We start from the raw sequence: 25685 nt of genomic DNA, 5'->3' as shown, positions 1-25685 counted from the left end.
AAACTGAAAAAACCATAGCACACAAGATTTGGTGCATTATCACAATAAAAAAGATACAGACTGATAGAAAAATATTTGTTTTATAGCGACAATATTTTCAAACATTTCCATTTCTATAAAGCCCAATATAAAACCTTTACGTAGAGAGCACTGATTTTCAACTGGCTACAATCTACGTATCATTAATGTGTCTAAGATGTTGATAAAAATTCCTCCTTAATCTTCTTCAGCAATGTATCACTTGTCAGCACTTCGATAGCCATCATCATCATTGCCTTTCCTGATTTAAGAGTGGGGCCTTGTGCCTCTGGCAAACCTGCTGCTTTGGTAAATTCTAAAGTATGATTCATAACATCTCCAATCCTAAATATAGGATGAATTGATGGTTTAACATAGGATACATTACCCATGTCTGTAGAAGCCGCCATATCTTTTATTGGCAACTTCTCCAGATCAGGAAAAACGACTCCTAGGGATTCAGCATGTTTCTTGTACAAGCTGTTTAGTGTTGGAGCCTCCTTTATGTCAGAGTAAGGTTTGTCCAGAACATCTACCTCAACCGTGCATCCTTTGAAAGAACAGATAACATTTTCAAAATCAATATGTGATTTTTGGGTCACAAAGCAGATGCAGAATGTATTCCTCATTGCTCAAAATGTACAATATTTATCAATATAAGTTCAACAAAAGTTAAAGAGGGTCAATGGAATAAAAGTGACGATTACCACGCCTAATGGAATTTGCATTTATTTTTAGTCGACCGAGATTAATATCACTTAATTCTCCTAAACTTAAAATAAAAAAATCAAAATCGATACAACTTAATATCAATATATATGGCCCTAGCATAAGAGGTTCACGGTATTAAATATGGTTACTAGTTGTGGGAAACCCTGCGCAGGAGCCATATTTCCAGTAATCATTAATTCGCATGACTTGCTATCGTGATATATTTTGTTTGCGTTGTTTAGAGTCACATGCTTTTGCTTATTATATAGGAACATATTGATCTATTGAATAATTTACCTTTGTGTTATAGATTAAGTTAGTTGAGTTGTCACGAGTTTTTTTGAGGGTAGGAACGTAGTCTCTGATTAAATTGATTATGGAAAATTGATACAACTGTGTTTTTATTTGGGTTCACTCTACAATTCGATAAAAACAGCCTTTCGAATCAGTACAAGTCAATACACTAGTTAATCCACTGCCGAAGAACTTTTTGATTTTGATTTGATGCATGAATGTGTTTGTTAACAGCTTGAAATTATCCTTAAGCCCTGACCAGAGGAATCAAACATCTGCACAAAACTTCATCCGACAGTGTTGAATAAAATTTGTTATTCCTTTTATCATCTCGTTTTACAATGTTTTACAATTTTTAAAGATGTGATCAAAAAATTAATGCCACCCAACACTTCGTAAAACATCTTTTTTGTTCTTACGATGTTCTTACTTTGGAAAATTAAGCAGCTGAAGACCAAAGACAGTGTTGCTTACCGAATACACTCTTTTTTTATAAGAACCAGTAAATTTAAGTTCAAGCTGACTGTTCTTAACTTTTTCGAAAATCTGAGGCTGGATTGTTCTTAATTTGTTCTTGAATTAAGAGGGTGTAGGCAGTGCTATTGCTTCGCTCTAAGGAGGTATTCAGGCCTTATTTGCCAACAAAGTGAGTGAGATAGCCTTAATTTCCTGACAATTTTGAATATTCACGGAAAATGCACCCACACATCGCTGAAAATCCTCGCTTTGAGAAAAACGTTGTTCAAAATTGCATTTTGCAGAAGCTCAGCCACAGCTTGTTCTTAATTTGTTCTTAACTTTTGACCAGTTTCGAGGCTCGTGTTCTTATAAAATTGTTCTTATAAAAAGAAAAGAGTGTAACCCATCTGATCATCATTTCTGCAACAATGTTCTTGCATTAACGTTTCTACACAGTTTAAAATATCAATTGCTGGCTATATGTTTGAATATCATATAATCGGCAATTTCACTTTGTGTACCAAAGAATTTGTATTTCTTTCTGGGAAAGAGGAAAAGGAGCGAGGTTAAAAAAGAAAGGCCGTAGCGTTGCATGTCCAAAACATTGCAAAGTGTTTTTATATCAAAATGTTCTGAATCATTGGAATTTAGTGTTTGTAATAGGTCTCAATCCATTTACCTTTTGGCTTTATTTGTTGTTCAAAACATTGAAGAACTTGGCCAATAGTTTATTGAAATGTCTGGCTACTTTGGCCAATAGTTGATTGAAATACGGCTTACGTCACTTTATCATCGCTCATAAAAAAAGCTTACAAATGAAGCTTACCAGTGGCTGATGCAGCCCCATGGACGCAGCCAAGAAAACGCTCTTTTAATTCATCTCTTATCGACGCTTTAGGTCCTCGAATGTACCAGTGCAGCTCTGATCGCTGTGGGATAATGTTCGGCTTAACTCCACCGTCTAGTATCACCCCATGAATGCGACAGCTAGGCAGCATTTGCTGACGCAACATGCTTGCGTTGTTATAGCATTGCACGGCTGCATCCAAAGCATTCTTTGCTACCCAAGGACAAGCCGCAGCATGAGCTTCTTTGCCTACGATGCAACACTTTTCAGAATAATATAAATTGGTACATATATATAAAAAAATATGAAGCAATAGAGGAATATATGTATAGTTTCAGCAAATGCATTATTAATAAGCCAATCTCAGGAAAAAATTAGCTACAATAGTAACTTTGTCCTTCAGAAGAAGACGTCCTATTAACATCGTTGCTGGCGTCTGCGAAAGTTTGCCATTGTCCTTCAGAAGAAGACGTCCTATTAACATCTTTGCTGAAGTCTGCGAAAGTTTGACACTTGTTACAAAAACTCTTGTATGGTATTTTTGGTAAGGTATGCGGGCACGAGAACAGTGTTCAGGTCATGTTTCTAAATGAAGTGATGCAGGCCTGTAACCACGTAGAATAGGTCTTCCACCTTGGATAAACCCTGGTGCATTAGACTTTGAGCTAGTGGACCATGGCTTTGGGTTGAAAGGTCTTTAGACGTGCTTGTACACCTCTTTGAAAAATGCTACATTTCTTCACAGGTAGAGCTTTTTATCTAAATACTTGTTTCGTGAAGAGAGCTCGGGGGCACTGGAACACATTTTGGAATGGGGGAAACAAGACAAGCAGGGGGCTCCTATCGTAGTTGGTCATCATTATCTTTGATACCACAACCTTGATATCATACTTCAGAAAAAAGCTGGGGGGAGGGGGGGGGCTACAGCATATCTATCTTACTTAACATCGCATAGTCTAAAATAATCTACTTGCAAAATGTATGTTTGCAAAGATAACCATTCACTCACCATGGTAAACAACTTTAAGTTGACAGGTAGCTAAACACTGAAATATGACTGAATCAAATGGTGTGGGGTGGGACATCATACAAAAATCCATGTCATCAAAACAGCCCTTTTCAATCATATCTATTTTTCCACCACCTCCCTCTTCAGCTGGTGTTCCAAAGGCAACAACTTGGGCTTTAATACTTGGGTTTGCTTCAAGGATAGCCTTCAGTCCTGCAAAAAGAAGAAAATAAATTAGATGTCCTGTTGCACATTCACTTTCATACACATTAGATATTGAACAGCATGTAAACAGAGGCTAGGTATCCTTGACCTCTTGGGTAGTCTTCAGTATTTGCAATGCTGGTACTAAGAAAACAGTGTACTTAACAAAAGATCTTGCCAGTCTTACAAATTTAAACCTTGAGAAATAAAGATATAAAGATATAATGAAACATATCAATAGGTCTCATGCATTAAGAGAATGTACCTATCATAAACTTGATTGGTATGAAAAAGCAAGAACCAGGCATGCATGTGCAACACATTCTGATAAATGAGCATCACACTGGCTATTTTAAAAATACTCTGTTCTAACAGCACATTTTTAGTTTTCTTTCTTAGATTAGACAGTTAGAAATTTAAGGTGAACATTTTTCACAATAACAAAGTAAATGTTTAAAAATGAAATGACACATACTAATTCTGGGCAATGACTGACTTGATAAGGTTGTATCACTATAAATTTGTTTCTATCAGATTTCAAGTATATACTTAGGGGAAATCAACAACTTGCACAGACCAGGCACCACGCAACTATTGGGCTAGCAGGGGCTATAACTTTTGATAGTTTACTCCTATGTAGTAGCAGTTCTCATTGACTGGGAACCATTTTTTTCATTTTCTAGGTGTTTTATCTTGTTTAATGATATGATGTATTTTCTAACTTGGTTAGCTTGGTTTTTTATTTCCCTCAAGCTAATTATATCTATTTTTATGTTTATTGATATCTTCTCTGAACCAGACTCTTTTATAACAATTTAATAGAAATAAGCAAGCATTTTCTAAAAGGGGCGTTTTCCGGCGTTCAAGAGGGCATGGTCCAAAAAAATTTCGGTCACACTCATTTCAGCCCCTCCACTTTTAGAGTAGTGCGCGGTCCCTGGCACAGAACTAGTTTATGTAGAAGTCAAATAAACTCAACTTCAAGCAAACAGGCATGTGTCCATGCTCAAATTTTTCTTCAGATCACGATTCTAGACCCAGCTGAAGTATATCATAAGAAAGAAGGACATTTTGCTTGCTTTGGACTGCTGCTGATTAAGGCTGATGCTTCCAACAGGAAATTTTAATATCAAGAATGAGTGCATGTGATTTCAAAATCAAGATTGCAAGATTGGGAAAAAATATGACACCAAATTCTTGTAAGGTATTGGTTGTCAGTTAGAGAAAGTTCTAGATAATACAATTCATCTAATTTTAAAGGGCCCAAAATTGGGGGAGTGGGGTCTTGCGGTATTGCGGTATTTACCTTTTTCTCTGTCGGTATTTCAGTAATCTTCCTCGAATTGGACGGTATTTCGGTAATTATAAAATCTTCGGTGAACGGTATTTAGTGAATTCAATGCCCAATGTACGGCATTGGCCAATTATGAATTAAAGAATGTAGCAGTTTAATTAGAATATGGGTGAAACGCGTGAAATGCTATAGAAATATTGGTGAAATGCGTTTCTTTTGTATCCATGTTGTAGCCCGTTGCAATTTTTTCCCCGATAAATCCTAAACTTCTTTATTCTCTCCCACTTTAAATTGCGTTACCCCTGGTTGAAAAATTCCTGAAGTGGCAACTGCAAATGTACATGATTTATTTTCGGATTATTTCTGATTCCTTTTTTCCTTTTCGTTTTCATCACAGTCCAAGATGTAGACTCGCTGGAGACAGGGAACCAATTATCGTTTTGCCCATATGCCATATACAACATGTCATTTATAAAAAGTAAACTCGACTTCAGTTCGGGATGCGTGGAAGGGTGACCTGTTTTTGTCGACGGCAACTTCATTTGAAATACCTACTGTTTAAGCATGGTCACAGTTTTTTAATTTTTGTTTTCGAAAAAAGTACAATATTATTTAAAGACATCCGTGTTGAGCTTATGTAATACAGAAAGGTTGTTGTGTCTTCCTTATACATGTCTATGAAGGAATGTCCAACTTTGAACTTTGTTCTTTAGAATTTGCTAGGAACTGAGCCATAACCCCCTTTTTCTTCACGCTGGTGCTACTGCTAACTGCTTCATTTTTATAAAAAGCCACCAGCATAGCAGAACAGCACTTGGGCATTAAAAGCGTTCCAACTGCCTAAAGAAGGAACTAAAAAAACATTTCTAGTTTAGAAATGGAGATGAATTTGGGTCATTTCAGTTCACTTCGATAAATGGTGTTACGTCACAAATGGAAGAATTACGTTTTGCTGTTGTTACACAGGAATCTTATCTTGGACCTCTTCTATTGATAATTTGTATCAAACGAGTTCTCGTTTGATCAAGAAAGCTGCCAGGTAAACGGGATCTCTTCTTTTACAAAAAGTATCAACAACTTGAACAGAACGCTAAGAAAACCCTTTTTTCCCTGAGAAAAAATCTTCAAACTTTCTTCTGTCTTGTCTTAACAAAATCCATCCGATTATGTTTGGGCATATCTCTGTGGTCCTTTTCCTTTAGCTAGATTTATAGCTTACAGTTACTGCAAAGAACAGTAGAAGATTCTGTGGCATGCTGGGGATGATATTTCAGGGGGCAAAGGGTCACAATTGCCCCCTTGTCCCCTCCCAGCATGCCACTGGATAAGAGTATCTTCCATTGTAGGCATAAAGCGAGAAGCTTTAAAGGGCTTTATTTCCATCGATCTTCACAATCATTTTGAATTTGAATAGCATTTTCAGAATTGTAGAGCAATATCACGGAACTGCTTCAATATTCTAATATGTTTTGATTTAAGCATGAAATTTGGGTACCACTTTCGGAATTATATTTCAATTTCCCTTAAATTTGTTTTTATAACTTAAATTCACCCCAATATTGATTCATCAGTAGTACTGAATCTTCACTAAACATTTTTGCTGCTTACACAAGAAATATTGTTGAAACTTTAACTGCAGGAATTGATATAAAATACATCCGATGGATGGTTTCGGGTTAAACATTATACTCGAATAGGTGAAGGGCAAAGTCAAACAAATTAACTTGTACGGCGTCATTTATGTATTTGTGCAAAGATAGGATGTGAGATCTGAAAATAACGAGCACTGAGCACTAAATTAATTGAGGACTACATTAATTGTTGAGGGGTTATCTAGTCCTTTGCTTAGTCATTGCCCAGCCTTCCATAGCCCTCTCCCCTAGCATTACATCCCTGGAATTCATAGCCAAAGTGTGATTCCACATCTAGTAAGAAAATATGCTATCATAAAAAATTAACTGAAATAGCATATACAAAACTGCTTAACAACTGATAAAATTATATGCTTCAAAGCACTAAAGAAAAAAGAATAGTTGTATTTACCAAGAAGACTCTAAAAGGGTAAAATGTTGGAATGGAAAGTTAGCTAAATATGATGAAATTTTCAGAGAAATTATGTTGGAAAGATTGATGAAAAAGGAACCTGCACAAGTTTCATATTTAGTAGGCTGATAAATTTAAGATATATTGTAAACTTTCTGCTGATATATGGGAATATATCAAGGGGAATATAAGGGGAAACTTAAATGGGTTTCGTTAAATTTCAAACGGCAATGTAATTGGTAATTTTCATTTTGAAAATTCGGTATTACGGTAAAATAAAAAAAATCTTGTGGAGTTACAGTGTAATAGGGAAATTTTATTGTGGAATCAGGGTATTTGCTAACCCCCAAAAACCCCAAAATGTGAAACTGAAAGAGGAATGAGTTTTTAAGTCAGGAGAATAAAGGATCTCTCAAAATGATCAGAAAATTTTGTCAGAACTACTCCAAATAGAAAGCAGAGTTCTAGTCAAACACCACTACAGTTTACCAATGTCTATTTATCTGATGTGATCCAATGAAGGTTGGAATTTGTCTATTTAGAACCTATCACTTAGTCCGAAGAAATGAAAAATGAGGAAAAATTACCCTGTTTGCTTTTTCTGATTCAGTACCCTGTCAGCTTTTTCAAATGTTAGTTTATAAAACTCAGATTGAAGGCTGGCATAGAACTCTTAATGAAACAGTAAATAGGTCTAGGTTCTCATTAAAAAGTAAACTCACCTATTGCTGCTGCTGCACCAGCTTCTGCAATCAAGTTGTGACCACAAGCATGACCAATTCCAGGAAGTGCATCATACTCACACATTACCCCGACCTTGACACCATCATCAGGTCCATACTTGGCAATAAAGGAAGTTTCAAGTGGTGTCTGCTTTGAAACTTGAAAACCTTGAGACTCAAAAAAGGAAGTCAACACCAAGTGTGCGTTCTTTTCTTCGAAAGCAAGCTCTGGTTTATTCCATATTTCCTGACTAACTTCATTCAGAGCATCTGAACATTTATCAATGGCTTGTTTGCCAATCTCAATGAGCTGTGACAGAGATGGGACTGACATGGCTAAAATAAATCATCAATAAATTCAACACTTTACATTTAAGGAGGGGTACCCAAGTGTCCCTTGGGGCACCTTTTCAATAACAAAAGAATATTTTGTAAAAAAATTGCAAAAATCAATAAATATTAACAGAGATGCAGGTTATTTAGGAAATGATTTCTTTAAAATTAAGAGGGAAACTGTGGATTACTAATTTTACCACATTTCTGGCACAAACAGATGACAATTTTTTGGAAAAGGACCTTAAGAATGCCCTCAAAAACAAAATAGAATACATTGATATCATGCAAACAGACATTGTTAGCAATTTCTAATAATTTGCAATAAATTTCTTGTAGAGTGAATCTAGAAGGGCATCTGGGGACGAATTTGAGACCATACATTCCTAATAACAGGGGTTACCATATTTCCTCTAAAGAACCCTGCAGCATTTATTACAAAATCTAACTTCTAGATGCTGCATTTAATAGAGGGTGGTGATTATCAGAGGGCGGTGTTTAAAACAAATGAAAAATTTGCTAAGTGAAAAATGACAAAAAAAGTGTGACGAAAAAAGATAAAAACAAACTTTAAATAAATATTTTCTTTTCCCAAAAACAGGATGAGGTTCTTTTCAAGATGGGGCATTTAAAAGAGGGTTCTGTTTATCAGAGGGTGGTGTTTTTCACAAATGGTTGGCTCAAGGTGCAGCATTCAAAAGAGGGCAACATTTATTAGGAGGTGACATTCATGAGAGGAAATCTGGTTTTAGCAAATCCTACTGAAGCTGTTTATCAAGTTGCCTTGCTGACAATGTTTGTAAAACCACATGAGACAGAAAAAGTAACTTGTCTGAAACTATCTGCAAGTTATTTCAAATTGATGACTGCAACTGGTAATAAGATTAATTTTGTTTTCATTAACTTTTAAGAACAAGAAAATACAAAACATAGATAACAAAGCATATGAAACTACTCAAAAGAAAATTCCCCTGAAGGTCAAGATTACCAAGAATAAAACAGTGCTTGTGAACCCCTAATGCAAGATAAAATTGAACCCAAAAGACTTGAGCAAATGTTTGTTCTTATCACAAAAATAATTCCACAGTATTTTTTTCAACTTCTCTGAAAGTTCGTTTGTCGTTTTCCTATGAAAGATCTTGTTTTAGACATTAGAAAAGGAAGGACAGAGTAAAGCCAGCAATAAAAATTTTTATATTTTGCCCTCTAATTGGTCAAACATGTTGCTTGCCCTCTGTGTTTGAGGCAATCACCTGAAAATGTCATCGCATTTGTTGATGTTGGTACCTTTGCAGCCATACTAATACATTTGGATGGAATCAAACAGTTTTCATTCTACTTGAATGCATTAATTCCACAAAATGCGTTCAAAATACTTTACTGAAATGAAATGTGTCCCATTAGTGTTTCATGTTCATAAAGGAGGTCAAACAAATGATGCTTTTTTATCGCTCTTTTATTAGATTTCAAACTCATTTCCCCTCAAGTGGGAACCAAGCTTTAGAATAGTTCCCGTTGGCAAATCTTTATTTGATTCAACATTTTCCTTTGTTATTCTTACATCAAAAAAATTGTTTGACCATCTCTGAAGACAGTATCAAACATGACAGTAACAGACATCTTTACAAACATGGACACTTGCTTTACATTTACTTTACTTACAGAGTCAAACTGTATCTTAAGCAGACTGCCAAATGTCTCCTTATTAAAAAAACAACTTTTGTCTTTGAGAGGAAATGCGGTGAACAAATTATAACTTAAATGTTTTAAGATGGGCATTCCTATCATATAAAAACAAAAAGCTGTTTCATTCCAAACTGAGACGCCGGAAGCACACTGCAGTACATTTTAAGTTTTTTACCATCAAAGGATTGTTTGCAAATAACTGCGCTTAGAATTTCTCAAAATAGGTAGGGGTACAAAAGTGCAAACTCAAAAAACCTGCTTGAGAAGAGCACTTCTTACCTGCTTCCTTTCCCTTCCGGTCACATTACCAACAATAACGGTGCTAATTAAAAACATGGTCCTTTTCAAATGTCTTTGTTTTTTTAGCCAATGCAAAGGGCTTGAATAGGATAAATATTTGTTCAAGTAATTGAACCCCTGTAGCCTCGTCTTCATTCGTGCTAGAGGGAGGCTATAATCAAATTAAAGTTGAAAGAATGTTTTCGTCTGTTGCATAGTGATCGATTTATTGCCACAGACCATCTGTTGGTTGTGCGATGGAAAAACAAGTCTTGCGCAAAGGATCCTACAGGGTAAATCCTTATACTTAGCTTCTCTGAGCAATTTTCTAAATCCTTTCCGTAGATCATTTTTCGTAGCTTCAAAAATCAGCTAAAAAACGATTTTTTGATCACACACCGAGCAAGGTCAAAACGCTAACAAACATGATTTAAAAAGGCCTAAGTTCTGAGAGATGCACCTCCGAATAAAGTGCTTCAAGTCGAATAAAGAACAGATTCCTGGCGAGTCCATTTTATCGTATTGATCAATATTTACCCTTACGACATAGTGTTGAGAGACGTTGTTTACTTAGGAAAAGATTATCGAACGGTTGTTAATCATGTAAGATTACTTATTGTATTTAAATGCCACAAAACATAAAACGCAACGATAGATTTTTGTAATGATATAGTGTTTAAAGTAGACAAAAGTTTGAGAAAAAACAGTCTTTTGCTGGTATCTATATATTTATCTTGCAAAATATTTATGAGATTTTTTACCAAACAAAACTACTTCTAGGAATTTTCAAATGAAGTATGCGCTCAATTTTGCATTTCCTTCAAAATGCCATATACGTTACCCCCCCCCCCCCCACCATTTATTGTTTTCTGTGTATATTTAAACTGAACTTCGTTGTATATTTGTCATGTGCTATTTTGAAATGTGAGATAGTGTCTTATCTTTATATAATACATGCTGGTAGCCCACACCCCCTCAGCCTTAGGGGAAGGTTGGGTGAGATGTTTACAGAATATATGGGGATACTCGTAGGCTAAACTACCCTCGTAACTACCCTGAATGTTGCTATGCACCTCAGACAATGGTGATTCAAGAGAGAAGAGTGCATGATTTGAAGAAGTGGTAACAATTACCTTTTTTGTACAATGAATCCTACAAAGATCTTATCATAGCTATTGGCAAATAGAACTTATTGGATGATATAAGCCCCCAGGTAATATGCCTGCATGACTTTTTCTCTTTTGGAAAATAAAAGACTGCTTTATACTGGTTGGTTGATTTTGTGGACGTTTCCAGAAATAAAAAGAATTATAACAAAGAAGAAGCATAGTCATGTATCTTTATTCAAATTCTAACAAAATTGAGGACAATTTTTCCAGATTTTTTGCCAAAATTTCAACATGGGGCTGCATATTTTAATCTTAAGCACTGATTTTGTTACATCTCAGAGAGAATTTCAGGCCTTTGATTCAAAACTGATAGTCATACCAAGCCTGATGGGAAGAGAGGGTTTTATCAATTTTTTGATTAACAGTTTCAGTTTTCTAAAAACTGACATCCTTCATACACAATCAATTTTTATCACTTTTTTGACTGACAGTTTTCAGTCTCTCAAAACTGATGTCCACCATACATGATCAGTTTTCTTTACATTTGTCTGACAGTTCACTCTTTTTTATATGATCTATATTTTTATAATGAAGCTTAAACATGGAACAACTGCCTTGAAACAACAACATGAAACAGCATGAAACAATTCTTCTTGCTGCGGCTTAGGTCATCAGGAAAAGGCAAAAGTGCTGAAAAATGACAAAAAATCTATTTCAAACTGTTTGCTTTTTGAAAACTATTCTTAAGTCTGAAGTTAAAATCCAGAATGATTTTCATTACTTCCATACATTCCAATGCTCTGAAAAATATACATCTTGCGCTATGGGAACATAACTGTACCAGCTTTAAAACAGTAGTGTCTGCACCAATGAATACAGATTGCAGGCAAAACTGACAAAGTTGTGTGTTCAACTTCTTCAGTCAAAAACTGGTGATCAATGAGGCTTAAAGTTTTAATCAGTTTTTGTTAAATAAGCAATCAGTTTTTAAAAGAAAACTGACAGTTAAAAACTGATTGTGTATTTCAGGCTTCAGATTGCAACAAAAATGGTTTCATAAAACGGAAAAATATCATACAAATTTTCATCATTCTCTTTTATGTTTTAGGTCAGAAAGGAGAAGTTCTATTAAGTACTTTATAATTATCTGTCAAAACACAACATCATGCCTATTCCAAACTTTGTATCACTTGCTGACAGAAGCATTCCTGAAGATACAAAAGCATTAAGACTCTGCTTTCAAGTCAATTCTGAAGAAAATGACCAACATTTGAATGAAAATTCAGTTTACAAGTTGAAGGAAGTCAGTTTGGTTTATGAAAGACCTCAAGAAATAAGGTTTGGAACTAAAAAGGCCCAAAACTTGGGGACTCAAGAAGCAAGAATTATCTTTCAATCTCCTGAAGAAAGAGGCATCTCCGATTCTCCAAATGGGTTCTACAGAAGTACTCCAAAGTCCCAGACCCTTGAAGAAACAGCATTCAAACAAAGAACATACAATGGAAATCATGAAGATAAATTTGGAAGTTTTTTAGGCAATAACAGCATGGCAAATGGGACCACTGCCTCTGCAATGTGCACAACAAAAAGAAGCTTTCCATCTACAGTAACAAAAAAATACAAGCATCTTGATGGTAATTTACAGAAGCTTTTGAAACACTTAAAAAGATTACATGAAGTCAAGCAAGAGTGCAGAAATTCATTAAACCAGAGTATCAGTGAAAACACACGGAAAATTTTTGAATCAAAATATTTTGCAGTTGTAGAAGAGCTAGTGGCAACTGAGACCAAACTTTACAATCTTGGTTATGGCGAATATGTCACAAATCTGAAAAGCAGAAGCAGAGGACATAATCAATCAATTAGGTGTTATGAATCCAGCATTGAACTGGACGCATCCCAAAATGGTATCAGTGAGAATTTCCCAAACAGTTTTGCATTTGATTATAGGACGCAGCAGATTAATTTTGATGACAGAAACATAAAAACCAGGGAAAACCAGCTACTAAGGACAAACGAAAAGATTTCAAAAAAACGCGAGAGAGAGGCTGAGACATTATTTCCTATAGACAAGACAAGGGATAAAAGGAGTCTTGTTAAACAGGGTTTCTATCCACAACGCCAAAAAGAATTTAGAACTATCACCGATTTGAGACATTCTAGCACAAAAAAGTTAGGTTCTTGTCAAACTGAAAAAGCTAAAACCAGCCTTTCATTGCTCAAGGATGATAATAATAATTCTCAACATAGTAAACATAACTATGTTGATGCTCAGACACGACAAGTTTTGTTAAAATACAACAAGAAAGAGACAGGCAAACATATTCAACAAGCTTCATCAAAGGAAGCTTTTAATAGGGAAGAGTTAGTGGAAGAAGCTATGAAATTGCACAGGATGTATCAAAATCTAGCTAAAATTAAGCAACTAGCTCGACAGAAACTCGCAAACGACATCAAAGAAAAACATGACCGAGATAGGGTTGAAAACCAGTATTTCGAAACCCAGTTGGAAATGGAAAAACTTTCATTTAAATTCAAACTTCTGGCTAAAAAACTGGGCATAGAATGGAAACAACTTTTTAAAATAATGAAAGTCAATGAAAATGAGGATGATCTTCAATCTTTATCGTCTAAAAATTCTTTCGAATCACAAAGTCAACTCCAAACTCTAAAATACTCAAAGCTTTCAAGTGAAAATGAAAGTAATTCAGATTTTGGACATTACGACAGACTACGAACAAATAAGCATGGCAAAATCAGTTGGGGAAAAAGTAGTGTTGATCAACTTAGTGATGCTACAGAATCTGATTCTGTAAGTTTAAGGATGTCAGGATTAAAAGACGACCTTTCGAAGTATAGAGAGCTGGAGTTTATCAGCAGAGGTGTTCAGACTTCAGAAATCGACATTAAGACAAATTTCGACAGCAATGGCATCAATAACAAAGAAAATAAAGATAAGCAGAAAGAGAATAAGTTTTTCGGGACAGCAGAAAGACACCAATCAAATGAGTCACGCCTACGAAACTCCATAGAGCCCTCAATTGAAAACTGGATCAAGGTACGACAACAGCTTACATTTTTGTTTTGTTCCATTTCTAGATTTCCAAGTACCTCTAAGCAAGTACCCCCCCCCCATCGAATAAGCCCCCGCCCAAAAGTATTTTTTTCTGAAATACTACCCCACCTTTGAACAAGCCCTATTAATTCCATCAAAATCCACTCCGAATAAGTTCATCTATTCGATTAGTTATTCAACGAGAGTTGTTGCCATTATTTTGCAACTGGATAAAGCTGTATATGTCGCGGACACAACTTACCACAACTCATGTTTTCGCTTGCAAATTACTTTACCAATTTGCTGATATCCCGATGCAGCTGTCAGAAAATATAACACCAAACATTTTTAAGCATACTGACCATCCTCAAATAGAGCAAGGAAAGTTTACTTGGTAATATTTTTTGCTGCTGATGATTACCCCCCTCCCCCAACCTTCGAATAGGCTCCACCCCCTCGAATATTCGCAGATTTTCCGTACTTTTTTGGTTATTTCATTTGCAATTCTATATTTATCATACAGAAATTTAAATGCCACTTAGAAGTCTTCAAACCATTTTTCGACATTTTCGCATAATTAGGTTGAAATACCATATATTTTAATTCATAATGCTTGATTTATTTTTGGAGTTGAATAGAAAGTAAATAATTTTTTACGATATAATTGTAAAGAATAGTTTTAGAAAATGCAAGCATTTTGAAACATTCTTCAGAGTATCGAAAACGTCAGATGCTCCGAAAATCTATTTGCACAGCGTCTTTACGGATATCAATTATTTATCTAGGACATGTCAAATGAAAGAAGTGAGGCAAACAATATAGCAGACGAGGAGCAAAAAACTTCTAACACAGATATGGAGGTAATTAGGAAAAAACGGTTGGATTATTTCAACACGAAAACATTGACAGAAGAACAGCAAGTTGTGGAAGAAGACATTAAGGTGGTTGCTAAATCACATGACCAATTGGCATTAAATGATACATTCAACGATTTAATGTTTCGTGAAAATCAATCTGAAGATTACGAAATGGAAAAACAAGGTGAGATTGATTCAATATCACTGACAAGTAGCAATTCAAGATTGCTATTGCCAAAAATACCCATGACCCAAGGTGAAACCAGTGATGAAGAACTTTTACAGTTTCAAGAAAATGTTAAAGCCAGGCTGCTGACAAAGAAACCAGTTTTATATGATGTGTCTGATTTTTCTTCCCAAGACTCCAATGATGTTCTCAGTGATGGCGTTCACAGCTTTCTACCGACTCGTAGTTACTTCTTTGAGGACAAGAGCGAATGTGATTCAGATATAAAGTATAACTTGTATGATGTTTCTGACGTTGAGATGAATGCAACCCGAACTGATGCTAGTAACACCTTTTTTAAAGACGATGCTGAAAGTATTACCAGTAAAAATGGCAGCACAGATGACATAGAAAACGGTGCAACAGGCTATTCAGTCACCCGATTTTCCAGCGATTATTCTTCTAGAATTGAAAATATAAGGAAAATGTTACAACGGAAAGATCCTACTGAAATTGAGAATAAAGTCACCCATTCTTCAAAAGACGTTGAAAAAGATGATGACAAGGGATTTAAAGCGCCTAAAGATAAAGACAGAGAGGCAAAAAGGGATATGTATGAGAAAGAGGCCAGAATGCAACACCTAAAAGAGGTTTTGCAAATTAAGGCATCTTTGGAATTGGGTGGTAAAAGCATTCATACTGAAGATCAGGAGCGACATGTTCACATGAAAGGGCAGAGTAATATAAATGGAGGTGGAGTTGTCAGAACAACGGATTATGATCCTAAAATGTCAGATTATGTATCAAGAATTAAAAACATAAGAGAAATTTTGCAAAGAAAGGTTTCCGGTGAAAAAGTAAGGAAGGATACTGTATTCGAAGAGACCAAAAATAGTGGAGAGAATAAAGAAGCGAATAAATCAAATGAAGACGGGTTTGCCAGGAGATATAGTAATGAAGATATAACAGAGGCTGAAAATAAGTCTAAAGCACTGCTTCAGTCGATGCTGGATGATCTAGACCAGCTTCATCGAATAGACACAGAAGCAAAACTGATGGATTACGAGAGTCCTGACCAAAGCGAGGATTCCCAGTCGTTCGATGACGTCACTAAAGATGGTAGTGCGAGATTATTTGCTAGTGATGATAAGGTTAATGAGACATTCGTTACACAGAATGAAGTCGCCGAGGACGAGGCTTGCATTTCAATAGAGGAACCAGCGAGTGAAATCAATCAACTGTCTGAAAACAAACATTCTTTAGAAGATGAAACTGTAGCCACTTCCAATGCAAAGACAAATGTATCCGAAAATAATGGCAATAACCTGGAAGACAGCGAGCTATTAGAAGAAACAATAGAAGAGACCCTTTCTATGCCTGCAGATGGGGATGACACCCAAGATAGCAAGACTGAAGATATTGATTCAGAAAATGAAGACCCACCAAAGCTGGATCTTCCAAGCCTGGCAGATTCTCTTCGAAGCACGTCAGATATAAAACAGTCATCGCAAGATTTCATTGAAGCAATTTTAGCAAATGGTGTTCATTATGAACCAGAAGTCATGAAAACTGATGTTGCCGAACAACTTGCTAGTTTTTCATTCGAAGAAATAATCCAAGAGAAAGAGCCCGTTAACAGCCAACTTTCACATGTCTATCTTGACGACACATTAAAGGACAGTATAGACATGTTGAGCAAACTAGAACAGCTGGAATCAAACAGTTGTATGGATGATGGCCTCCCTGATGGCTCTGAGGTAGAGATGCATCATGACCAAACGTACATTGAGGATGTCATTTTTGCAAATCAACACGATTCGGAAGAAACTAAACTTGAAGAAAAAGAAGACTGCCAGGTGGAGGATCTTATTGAAAGTACTGACAGCGTTGGAGAGTGTATGATTGAAGTTGACAATGAGATGGAGCCTTTTGTTATTGACGAACAACAGGATGATGTTGCTGATTTTGTTCTTGACCATATTGAAATGGAAGATTTAAATGAGACAGATAGTGACACTTCAGTGTTATCATCCCAGAGCATTCTCCGTTCACCTCTACGAATGCCATCACTTCCTCCTGAAGACGATCCAATAGTCAGTATGAATTTCCCAACAAATGATACCCTTTTATGTGGAACTGGCTATCAGGTCACGACCACCGACGAGCAGGATAATGGAAATGATTCCCTGGTAACAAGTATTTTTACCAATTTAGATATACTAGACCCTGACGAAAACGATGCTAAAGGCAGTAGTTTAGACATTAGTGATACCTCTGGACCAGTAAATGACAAAACACAAGAGATTGAAGGGATAAGTGAAGCTATAAATCACGAGGCTCCTTATATGGAGAATGAAGCCCTAAATATAGGATTATCCAATGATGATTCAGATGGGAGCTTGTCTATTGATGTTACCGATGGCGGGCACGATTCTATCGTTGAGGAAGACTCGGGGGCTGGAAATTCAAATGATGCTAATTATAAAATGAACGATTACATGGAGGAAATTAGTCTTGAAAAATGTAACACTGAGTCGCAAGGATCTTTGGAGATTGATAATGAAAGCCAAGCTGAGACGAACAAATTGGAATTTGATAATGATACAAAAATTGAAATTTGCCACGTGGAGCCCTCAAGCGATGGTACAGAAGATGGGGAGGATATTGAAGATATTGTTGTAGGCAACGAACATTCTTTACCAATGTTAGAAAGTGTGGAAGACAAAAATATTGGAGGGGAATTAACATCAGATGAAGTCTACCAAACGAACCAAGAAGAAGGGAAAGACAGCATAGAGGAAGGAACTACAATAAAAGATATTGAATTTAGTGAAGATTTATCAGTCGACAAGGAATCTGATAGAGACCAATCTAATGAAAAGCAAAGAACTTTGAATTCCGATGAGACTAGCATAACAGTTCCAGAAGTTCAAGACCAAGACGAAGCATACGAATTATTTAGTGACGCAAAGTATGACGACAATGTGAAGGGCCTAAATGACAGTGCTGGTGAACTAGAGTCAACAAATTCTGTAGATGATCAAAATTCTCTTATAGAGTTTGATGATGGACATATTTTCAACTGGAATGAAAATAATGAAGAGAGTGAAGAGCTGCTTGAGTTTATTGACTCAAGTTTGTGCAGGGAGAGCTCATTTGTCAATGAAGCAATTATAGTGGAGCTTTCTCACGAAGGCAATGCTGCGCACGAAGAAGTTCTAAAATTGGGAGACACAGGGGACCTAAGAGAAGAATACAGAGCCAGAGCTGATTTGCAAAACCTACCATCGGAGCTTCTAGATAACCTTCCCTTAATGTTGTCGCCTAACTCCACTATGAATTCAGTTACAATGATACCAACTGGATTTGCTGTCGAAGGTATGGACACTGACACTGAAAGTGACGAGTCTGGATCAAACACTGGTTTGTCCGATTCTGAAGATGAAATTGAGTTTGGATTAGATAGCGGAGAACTAATTGAAGATGACGAGAATGGAAATTTTATAAACGATAATTTTTATGAGATTGAAAAAGAAGGGATCTTCTCTAGCAATAAGATGGCAGGTGATGAAAAATCACAGGAATTCATCGATTTCCGAAAAAATTGTGAAGCACAGATAGATGATATCGAGATTAAGAACAGAGATGATAAAAGGGAGGATGAATGTAGGATTTATTTTGAGAATTATTGGCATGAAAGAGTACAAGCAGAGAGAGAAATAAAGTTTCCTCCTAGCCACGAAACAGAAACAAACGAACAAATGACAGACGAGGCCTATTCAGAAGATAATCAAAGTCTTTATACAGTAGAACAGGAGCACCAGCCACTATCAAGGAATGAGGATTGGGTCGACAGTGGGAAGCAAAATGAAGAAGAAACGTCTCTTTTACTAGAAGAAACAGTTTTGCCAGTTGAAATGGAAAATGATAAGCAAAATTCTGAAGAAATTCTTCTCCTTCACGAAGATGAATTTTCTAAAAAAATTTCAGAGAATGATGATTTAAAAGAATTTGAGGAGCTGGAGCATATACTTGAGACAGAGGATATGATAAGTGAAGGAAGTGATGCTTTGATTGTATTGCTAGATGATCCTTTGGAAAACGCGATCGTTGCTGATGCAATGATTTTAGGTACAAGCCAGACAGGCATTGGAATTGATGAGCAGCAGGTAAAGCCTGGGCAGTTATTGGAAAATGAAGAACAGATACCTTCTGATCAACAGGAGCTGCTTGACATCCTCGATGGCATCCTGGAAAAAGAAGAATGTGATGAAGATAATGTTGAAGAAATTGAATTTGAAATGCTTGAATTTCCGGACGAATCATCAAGCTTTCAAAAGCAAGCCACAGAGGATAGGCTACACAGTCCAGAAATTAACGCTGAAAACGAAATATCTGAATGTCCTCCATCTGAGGCAAGCGAGGATTGTGACATCCCTGAAACAGAAATTCAGCAACAAAATATACTTCTATTTAATACTGAAGAGGTCTTTGAATCTTCAGAAAGCAACGAGCATGAGAAAGTTACTGAGCCTTGTACAGAAACTGTGCCAGCAGACCACTCAGACAGGAATATGCTTTACATAATACCAAATAAAAAGAATGGAAACAACAATGAGACAATTTTCAAAGATGAATCATTTACCAGGGATTCCAGATGCCCAGATTTGCTTCAAGATTTTAATGAGAGTCAACTGCCCAAAACGTCTGAAAACAAGGCGAAGTCTCATACAGACCAAAATGTTTTTGTTGAGTGTCAAGACAAAACGTCTCGCAGCGAATTCGATGTTAACACATCCAGCGGTAACCATGTAAGTCGGGTTTATTTCTATTGTCTTTACCAAATAATTCACTTTTGAGAGGTAGTTTATAATGTTAACGCTAGCTTTAAAGGTGTTTTTGCATCATGTTGGGGTTTGAAAAAAAAGTAAAAGAGCTTTGAAGGGGGTTGAAACACATTTTAGCTCGAAACACTATAACTAAAAACATATGTTAAGAGGAATTTATACATTTATGAAAACAAGAAATATTTTAAAACTCGTATTAAAGATGCATTTATTGATACCATAAACAAGTATAAAAAGTTATTTATATGTTATTTCACTCTTACCAGGCTTCCTCGAGTATTGGCACACCGGTTGTCATTGATAATGGATCCGGCAGAACAAAGGCCGGTTTAGCAACATCTGAATTACCGTCTGTTGTATTTCCAGCAATCATTGGTAAACCAAACTACGAGGTATAAAGAACTTAATTAAATCTTAGAGAACTTCTTTAATTCTTTTTTTCTACTAAGACACCGAATTAATTCGACTTCAACAGTTAAACTTAGTACACGTTTTTCTTTTTATAAGAAACATGAAATTTGAGTTGAGCCTAAAGGTTTCTTAGTATTTTCACTTTTTACAGCGCACCGATGTTTCTTAAATGTTTCTTAAAATGTTTACATGCACCCCAGTTTAAATTTTCCACAGGAAATTCGTTTTTTGCCATTCGCTTGTTGTTGAAGACATTCCAATGCAAGTTTCTATTTTCAGAACAAGAAAGAATGTTAAGAATATTTATGCTTGATTCATGTTAATTCTTCCTTTTTTGCTTGATTCAGCCTGCCAATTTTTCTTAAATGTTTGTTAAAATTTAGGCAATCTGAGCCTCATGTTTCTTGAAATCATGTTTCTTATAAAACAAAAGACGTGTATTGTATATTGTCTATACGATCTTAAGGAAATACTGCTGCATCTTCATATTCTTGATATTCAGTCTTTATCACATATTCTAATCATCAGTTCAAATTTGCAGCAAGTAATGCATGGTATTGACAGACAGTACTACGTTGGAGATCAGGCAGAGCAGTATAGAGGCGTTTTGAAGCTGACGTATCCACTTGAGCACGGAATCGTCACGAATTGGGATGACATGGAAAAGGTGAAATCCTATTTATATTATTGTTTGATGGATCAAATTATGCCAAATAGAATCTGAAGTTTTGTTTCAATTCTATTGCAAGATCGTTGTACTTTGATTAGAACGCAAGTATATTACGTAACGAATGACTGTGGCTAACAAACAAATGCAAGATACTGGTTGCATACTTGAACGAACAGAACGCATTTCCATGTCAAAGTCTGGATTACACAATTTATAAATAAGAAAAAGACTTTGGCCATCTAGAGTTTCTCTTTAGATTATCATTTACCAGCTTGGGAAGGACTTTGATAGACCTCAGCAGCAGTAGACAGGTAAGATGGGTTTAGTGGTTTATTCTGTGCGATGTTTCTGGAAATTCGCCCTACTTTTAGCCAATATAAGGCTAATTGAATCAAGGTTATATAAATGTTTGACTGTTCCTTTTTATATACGCAGATATGGGATCACGTGTTTTTTGATCAGCTGCGAATTGAACCAAGTGAACATCCAGTTCTACTGACAGAAGCTCCTTTGAATCCGAAAAAGAACCGAGAAAGGATGCTTGAGGTGATGATGGAAACATACCAGGTGCCCGCCTTTTACATCGCAATTCAAGCAGTCTTATCACTCTATGTATCAGGAATTACAACAGGTAATTACACATTTGCAACTCTTGTTTCGTGATAAGACATTAGTGTTTATGTTAAACTGCATAACAGGTGTGGGCAAAATCCATAAGATCACAACAATCTTTAACCCACAACAATTTACTAATGAGGCAATAAAATCAATTCTAGATGGAAATGACAATTTCTATTAAGTACCAAGAAAAACTGTGTGTGGTATGGCAGCAGTGTTACCTCGTCATCACAACATTCCACAGTTTCCACTAACAGTTTTTTTTATCTATTCAAAACATAAACGAAGCCCAATTTTACTACAAAGTGTAACGGTTGAAGAGAATTGCTTTTTGGTAGACATACGGATCGGTCTTAAGATCTCTCTGCCCAAATATTTTTCCGTCACGTCTTTCAAAAGTATAATCTTGTAATCTCCAATTTTTGGTTTATCCTCCAGCTACCAAGCTATCAACAGCCACCGATCAACCCTATTCAATTTCTCTTCCATACCCAAGTTTATTCATAATTTCATTGTAACTTAAGGATAAAAGGATAATATTTCAATTTTATAGTTTTTAGCTGTATATTCTTAACTTCTGCTTTTTAGGTGTTGTTGTTGACAGTGGTGATGGTGTCACCCACATTGTCCCTGTGTATGATGGGTACTCGTTGCCCCACGCAACGGAAAGAATCAACATCGCGGGTCGAGATTTGACCGATTACCTAATGAGGATCCTTATGGACAGAGGCTACTCCTTTAAAACTTCAGCTGAACGAGAAATTTGCAGAGACATCAAAGAAAAGCACTGTTTTGTTGCTGAAGACTTCCAAACAACCATGGAGCAATTTGAAACAAGTTCAGACAAAACCCAAAACTATATGGTAAAGTTAGATTTTTTACATTAGCTATTGAATATTCCCCCTTCTTGATTTTCTTACAAAATAGGAATGTTTATTTTCATAATGAATAGTGTTAGGCATCAAGTTTAATCAGTATTGTAGTGGCAGTGTTGCAATTTTCAGATTTAGCATGAAATAAAAAACGAATCCATTGGGCTATCGATCTCAGTCTGAAATCATGAAATCTTCATTAGAACCAAATTATGTTAGTTCTAAATAGGATATAAGAAATTGCCATAACATTCGAAATTCCCTGGAAAAAATAAGTTATTTGGCTAATCCTACAACCTATTTTCTTCGCAGCTTCCAGATGGACAAACCATAAACATCGGAAATGAGCTGTTTCGGTGCCCTGAGATTCTCTTCCAGCCCAGTCTGATAGGCAAGGATATCCCAGGCATTCACGAGTACCTTTTTAAGAGCATACAAAAGTGTGATGTGGATCTACGCCAATATCTATACTCAAATATAGTACTCTCGGGTAAATTCTTTATCACAATCTCTCTCTATTGAAGTGACAATAAAACTATGTTCGGCGAAAGTAACTTTTTAATTGGTTCACTTGCGCATTTTGTGGTTAGGTTAATTGCAGTTTTTGCTACGTTTTGATTTGAAAGAAGGCCTAATGCAGCCAGGTTCATATTTCTAGTTGAAATGTAGCAGAATACAACATAACAACATTATTGATAAATTTAATTATTAATAAGAAAATTTCTTTTTAGGAGGCACAACAATGCTCAGTGGAATAGAATTAAGGTTAAAATCAGAACTCCAGAATTTAGCAACAGAAAAAATGGGTTACAGCATTAAAATAAAAGGCATGGACTCACGCGAATTTTCAGTGTGGCGAGGTGGAGCGGTTCTTGCGGGTCTGACGTCATTTTCTAATATGTGGATCAGTGCTGATGAATATTACGAAAGCGGTGTCGATATTGTGCATCGTAAATGCTTTTGAAAATGGCCTCTGCTTTTGTGAATGTTTTCTCCAAAGGGCATAGGCGAGAAAGAAAACAGGATATATTAAAAGGAATCTTGCCACCTTTTTTAATAATCAATAATTTCATTGAATAGTAGTTTTCTTAGAAAGCTGTAAACTAGTATAAACTATATTACTGTAGAGTATTATTCTGTATTAGGACTTAGGAGAACAGCTGAGGTGAATTATCAAAATTAAATACAAGGTAGACATTTTTCTACTGTAATAATTTTGCTTTAAAGTGTACCCCTGTAAAAATTAATTTTTTTTAAAAATCTTATCTCAAGTATGTATAAAGTCGTTACTTTGTAAAGTGTTAATATTTAAGTATTTAACAACTGCTTGTGCGTACATTAGGAAATAGTGTGTTTACTCTGAATTCAAGTAGACTGCGATACCTGATTGCAGCTTGGGTGTTTAACCTGGAATACGCCAGCGTTTTACAATCCAAAACATTTGTATCCCTAAACGATGGTGTCTACATCAATCCTGTCGATTGTGGACCATATGATCTTTTAATTTTTTTCCTATTCAACACCAAGAAACAAAGAACCAAGTTGAATTATTAATGAAAAAAGGATTGTTATACTTTGATTACATTGCTAGAGCTTTACAAATTATGGAACATTAGCAAAAACAGACGGCTTGCTTACCTGGTTGTATGTCTTTGCCATCCCTCTCAGTCCCTTCACAATGCTGGTTTACCATTTGGGTGAGGTTGAGATCTTAGCCTATTGTTCCTTCAGTGAATCTAGTAGTATTTTTCGCAATAGACATTTGCAATGTTCTCGATTAAAGAAACAATATAACTTGTAAAGAGTACTTTGGATATCTTATATCAAATATATATTTATGAAATTAACGAACATTATATAATTCCTTTTAACTCATTAGCATCTTTTTTGAATTGAGTGTATCTTTAGTTGTTTAATATTACATTATGTTTCCTGGTTAATGGAAATGGATATTTAAAAAGTTGCAAATTTTTCAAGTTCTCTTTCTTTTTTTGGAGAAAAGTCTGAATATCAAATTGCAGTTAACTGAATCTAAAGAAAATTTATTGTAAAATATTGTTTTACTTATTCCTGATGCTACAGAAGAGCAGAAAAATTTCAACTATTGTTGTTTCCACAATTAAGCTCTTTTGAACATAACATAGGTCAGGCTTTTCTATGATTAATCAAATAATAAGATTTATAAAAAGATATGCATAGAATGAAAAATTTCATGACTCTGTTCTTGATTACTGCTTTGATGTTTTTTGCCTGATTTACTCAATTAGCTCAAAAATCTATATAAATGCAATTACATAATAATGCATTTAAAAGCTATAGCAACTCTGCTGCAATCTCAGCCACCCAAGAGTTAGTTTTTCCTACCTAAAATAGTTTTTCTTCCAAGAATTCAATTCAATTTTTTTAAAGGAGATTAGCAGCCATTAAAGGAGATTTCTCAAAGCCATTTTCAAGTTTTGTACCACCAAAAGATTGTTTGGATATTCATACAGCACAAGTTTTGGTAGGAGGGTACGCTCTACAAAAATTTACTGGAAATACATTTTCAGACTTTTCTATCACTAGCTCTCATTAATTGAACAAACAAGGGCCAAACTTTTTCTTCTGCAAATCATACATGATCGTGCATAGCCTGTTTTGTAAACTTCAGTTTCCCTCTTAAAAACAATGAGCACAGAACTCTTGTAGAGGGGGTTTAGTTAGGCAGGTATGCACAGGGGGAGGAATGAATATGTTACAATCAACTTTGCGAAAAATTTATATTTATAAAATGATTTGGTTAAACAATAAGTCTTAATTTTTTCTCTAAAAACGATACAGAGATTGGAAAAAAGCAAGGAAAATTTGGAAGTAGAAGAATATCTATGACTTCCAGAACTAAATGGCTGTAGCTGCTTTTTAGAAGAAACTAGCTTTATAAAAATATGAGAATCTGAAAATCAAGATACAAAAAAGTGCATAATCAAACAACACAGACCAATTGCAAGAAGCTGGTTTACTGCCCTAACTGGAGTCAGAATTTGAAAAAAAAAGTTTTGAATAGCCATATTTGAATAACAAAAATGCACTATATTCAATTCAAAATGGACACTGCCGCAATGTTACATTTGAAGTTGATGTACTTGAGTTAAACAGTATGTGGACCCATAGACTCTGCAGTTAAACATTGTCACCAACAACT

General features: G+C 35.6%; 2 protein-coding genes across 2 annotated transcripts; one reads left to right on the top strand and one right to left on the bottom strand.

Annotated features, from left to right (window-relative positions):
* Positions 1-61: 61 nt before the first annotated feature.
* On the bottom strand, positions 62-10059 carry LOC135689164 (peptidase M20 domain-containing protein 2). The gene is made up of 5 exons (XM_065206318.2): positions 9900-10059; positions 7602-7937; positions 3339-3551; positions 2309-2578; positions 62-568 (listed from the first exon to the last, which is right to left on the bottom strand). The coding sequence occupies exons 2-5, from the start codon at positions 7933-7935 to the stop codon at positions 192-194; spliced, it is 1194 nt and encodes a 397-aa protein (XP_065062390.2). The 5' UTR covers positions 7936-7937; positions 9900-10059; the 3' UTR covers positions 62-191.
* Positions 10042-25553, top strand: LOC135689107 (uncharacterized). The gene is made up of 9 exons (XM_065206231.2): positions 10042-10192; positions 12117-14066; positions 14849-19897; positions 20200-20325; positions 20886-21011; positions 21450-21645; positions 22221-22495; positions 22817-22994; positions 23236-25553. The coding sequence occupies exons 2-9, from the start codon at positions 12174-12176 to the stop codon at positions 23466-23468; spliced, it is 8076 nt and encodes a 2691-aa protein (XP_065062303.2). The 5' UTR covers positions 10042-10192; positions 12117-12173; the 3' UTR covers positions 23469-25553.
* Positions 25554-25685: the final 132 nt, after the last annotated feature.

This window comes from Rhopilema esculentum, chromosome 10 (genome assembly GCF_057945365.1).
Source record: "Rhopilema esculentum isolate cy_ngs chromosome 10, ASM5794536v1, whole genome shotgun sequence".
In the NCBI taxonomy this organism is placed as follows: domain Eukaryota; kingdom Metazoa; phylum Cnidaria; class Scyphozoa; order Rhizostomeae; family Rhizostomatidae; genus Rhopilema; species Rhopilema esculentum.
Note: the sequence above shows the minus strand (reverse complement) of the source record. Positions and strands in the feature narration are given on the sequence as shown.

Excerpts from the sequence above, each read along its gene's own strand:
- LOC135689164 (XM_065206318.2), bottom strand. The coding sequence starts at position 7,935 with ATGTCAGTCCCATCTCTGTCACAGCTCATTGAGATTGGCAAACAAGCC. Across the intron at positions 3,552-7,601 it reads TGGTGCAGCAGCAGCAATAG|GACTGAAGGCTATCCTTGAA; the intron begins GTGAGTTTACTT and ends TTCTTTTTGCAG. Across the intron at positions 2,579-3,338 it reads ACTTAAAGTTGTTTACCATG|GCAAAGAAGCTCATGCTGCG; the intron begins GTGAGTGAATGG and ends GTTGCATCGTAG.
- LOC135689107 (XM_065206231.2), top strand. The coding sequence starts at position 12,174 with ATGCCTATTCCAAACTTTGTATCACTTGCTGACAGAAGCATTCCTGAA. Across the intron at positions 14,067-14,848 it reads CAATTGAAAACTGGATCAAG|GACATGTCAAATGAAAGAAG; the intron begins GTACGACAACAG and ends TTATTTATCTAG. Across the intron at positions 21,646-22,220 it reads TGTATCAGGAATTACAACAG|GTGTTGTTGTTGACAGTGGT; the intron begins GTAATTACACAT and ends TCTGCTTTTTAG.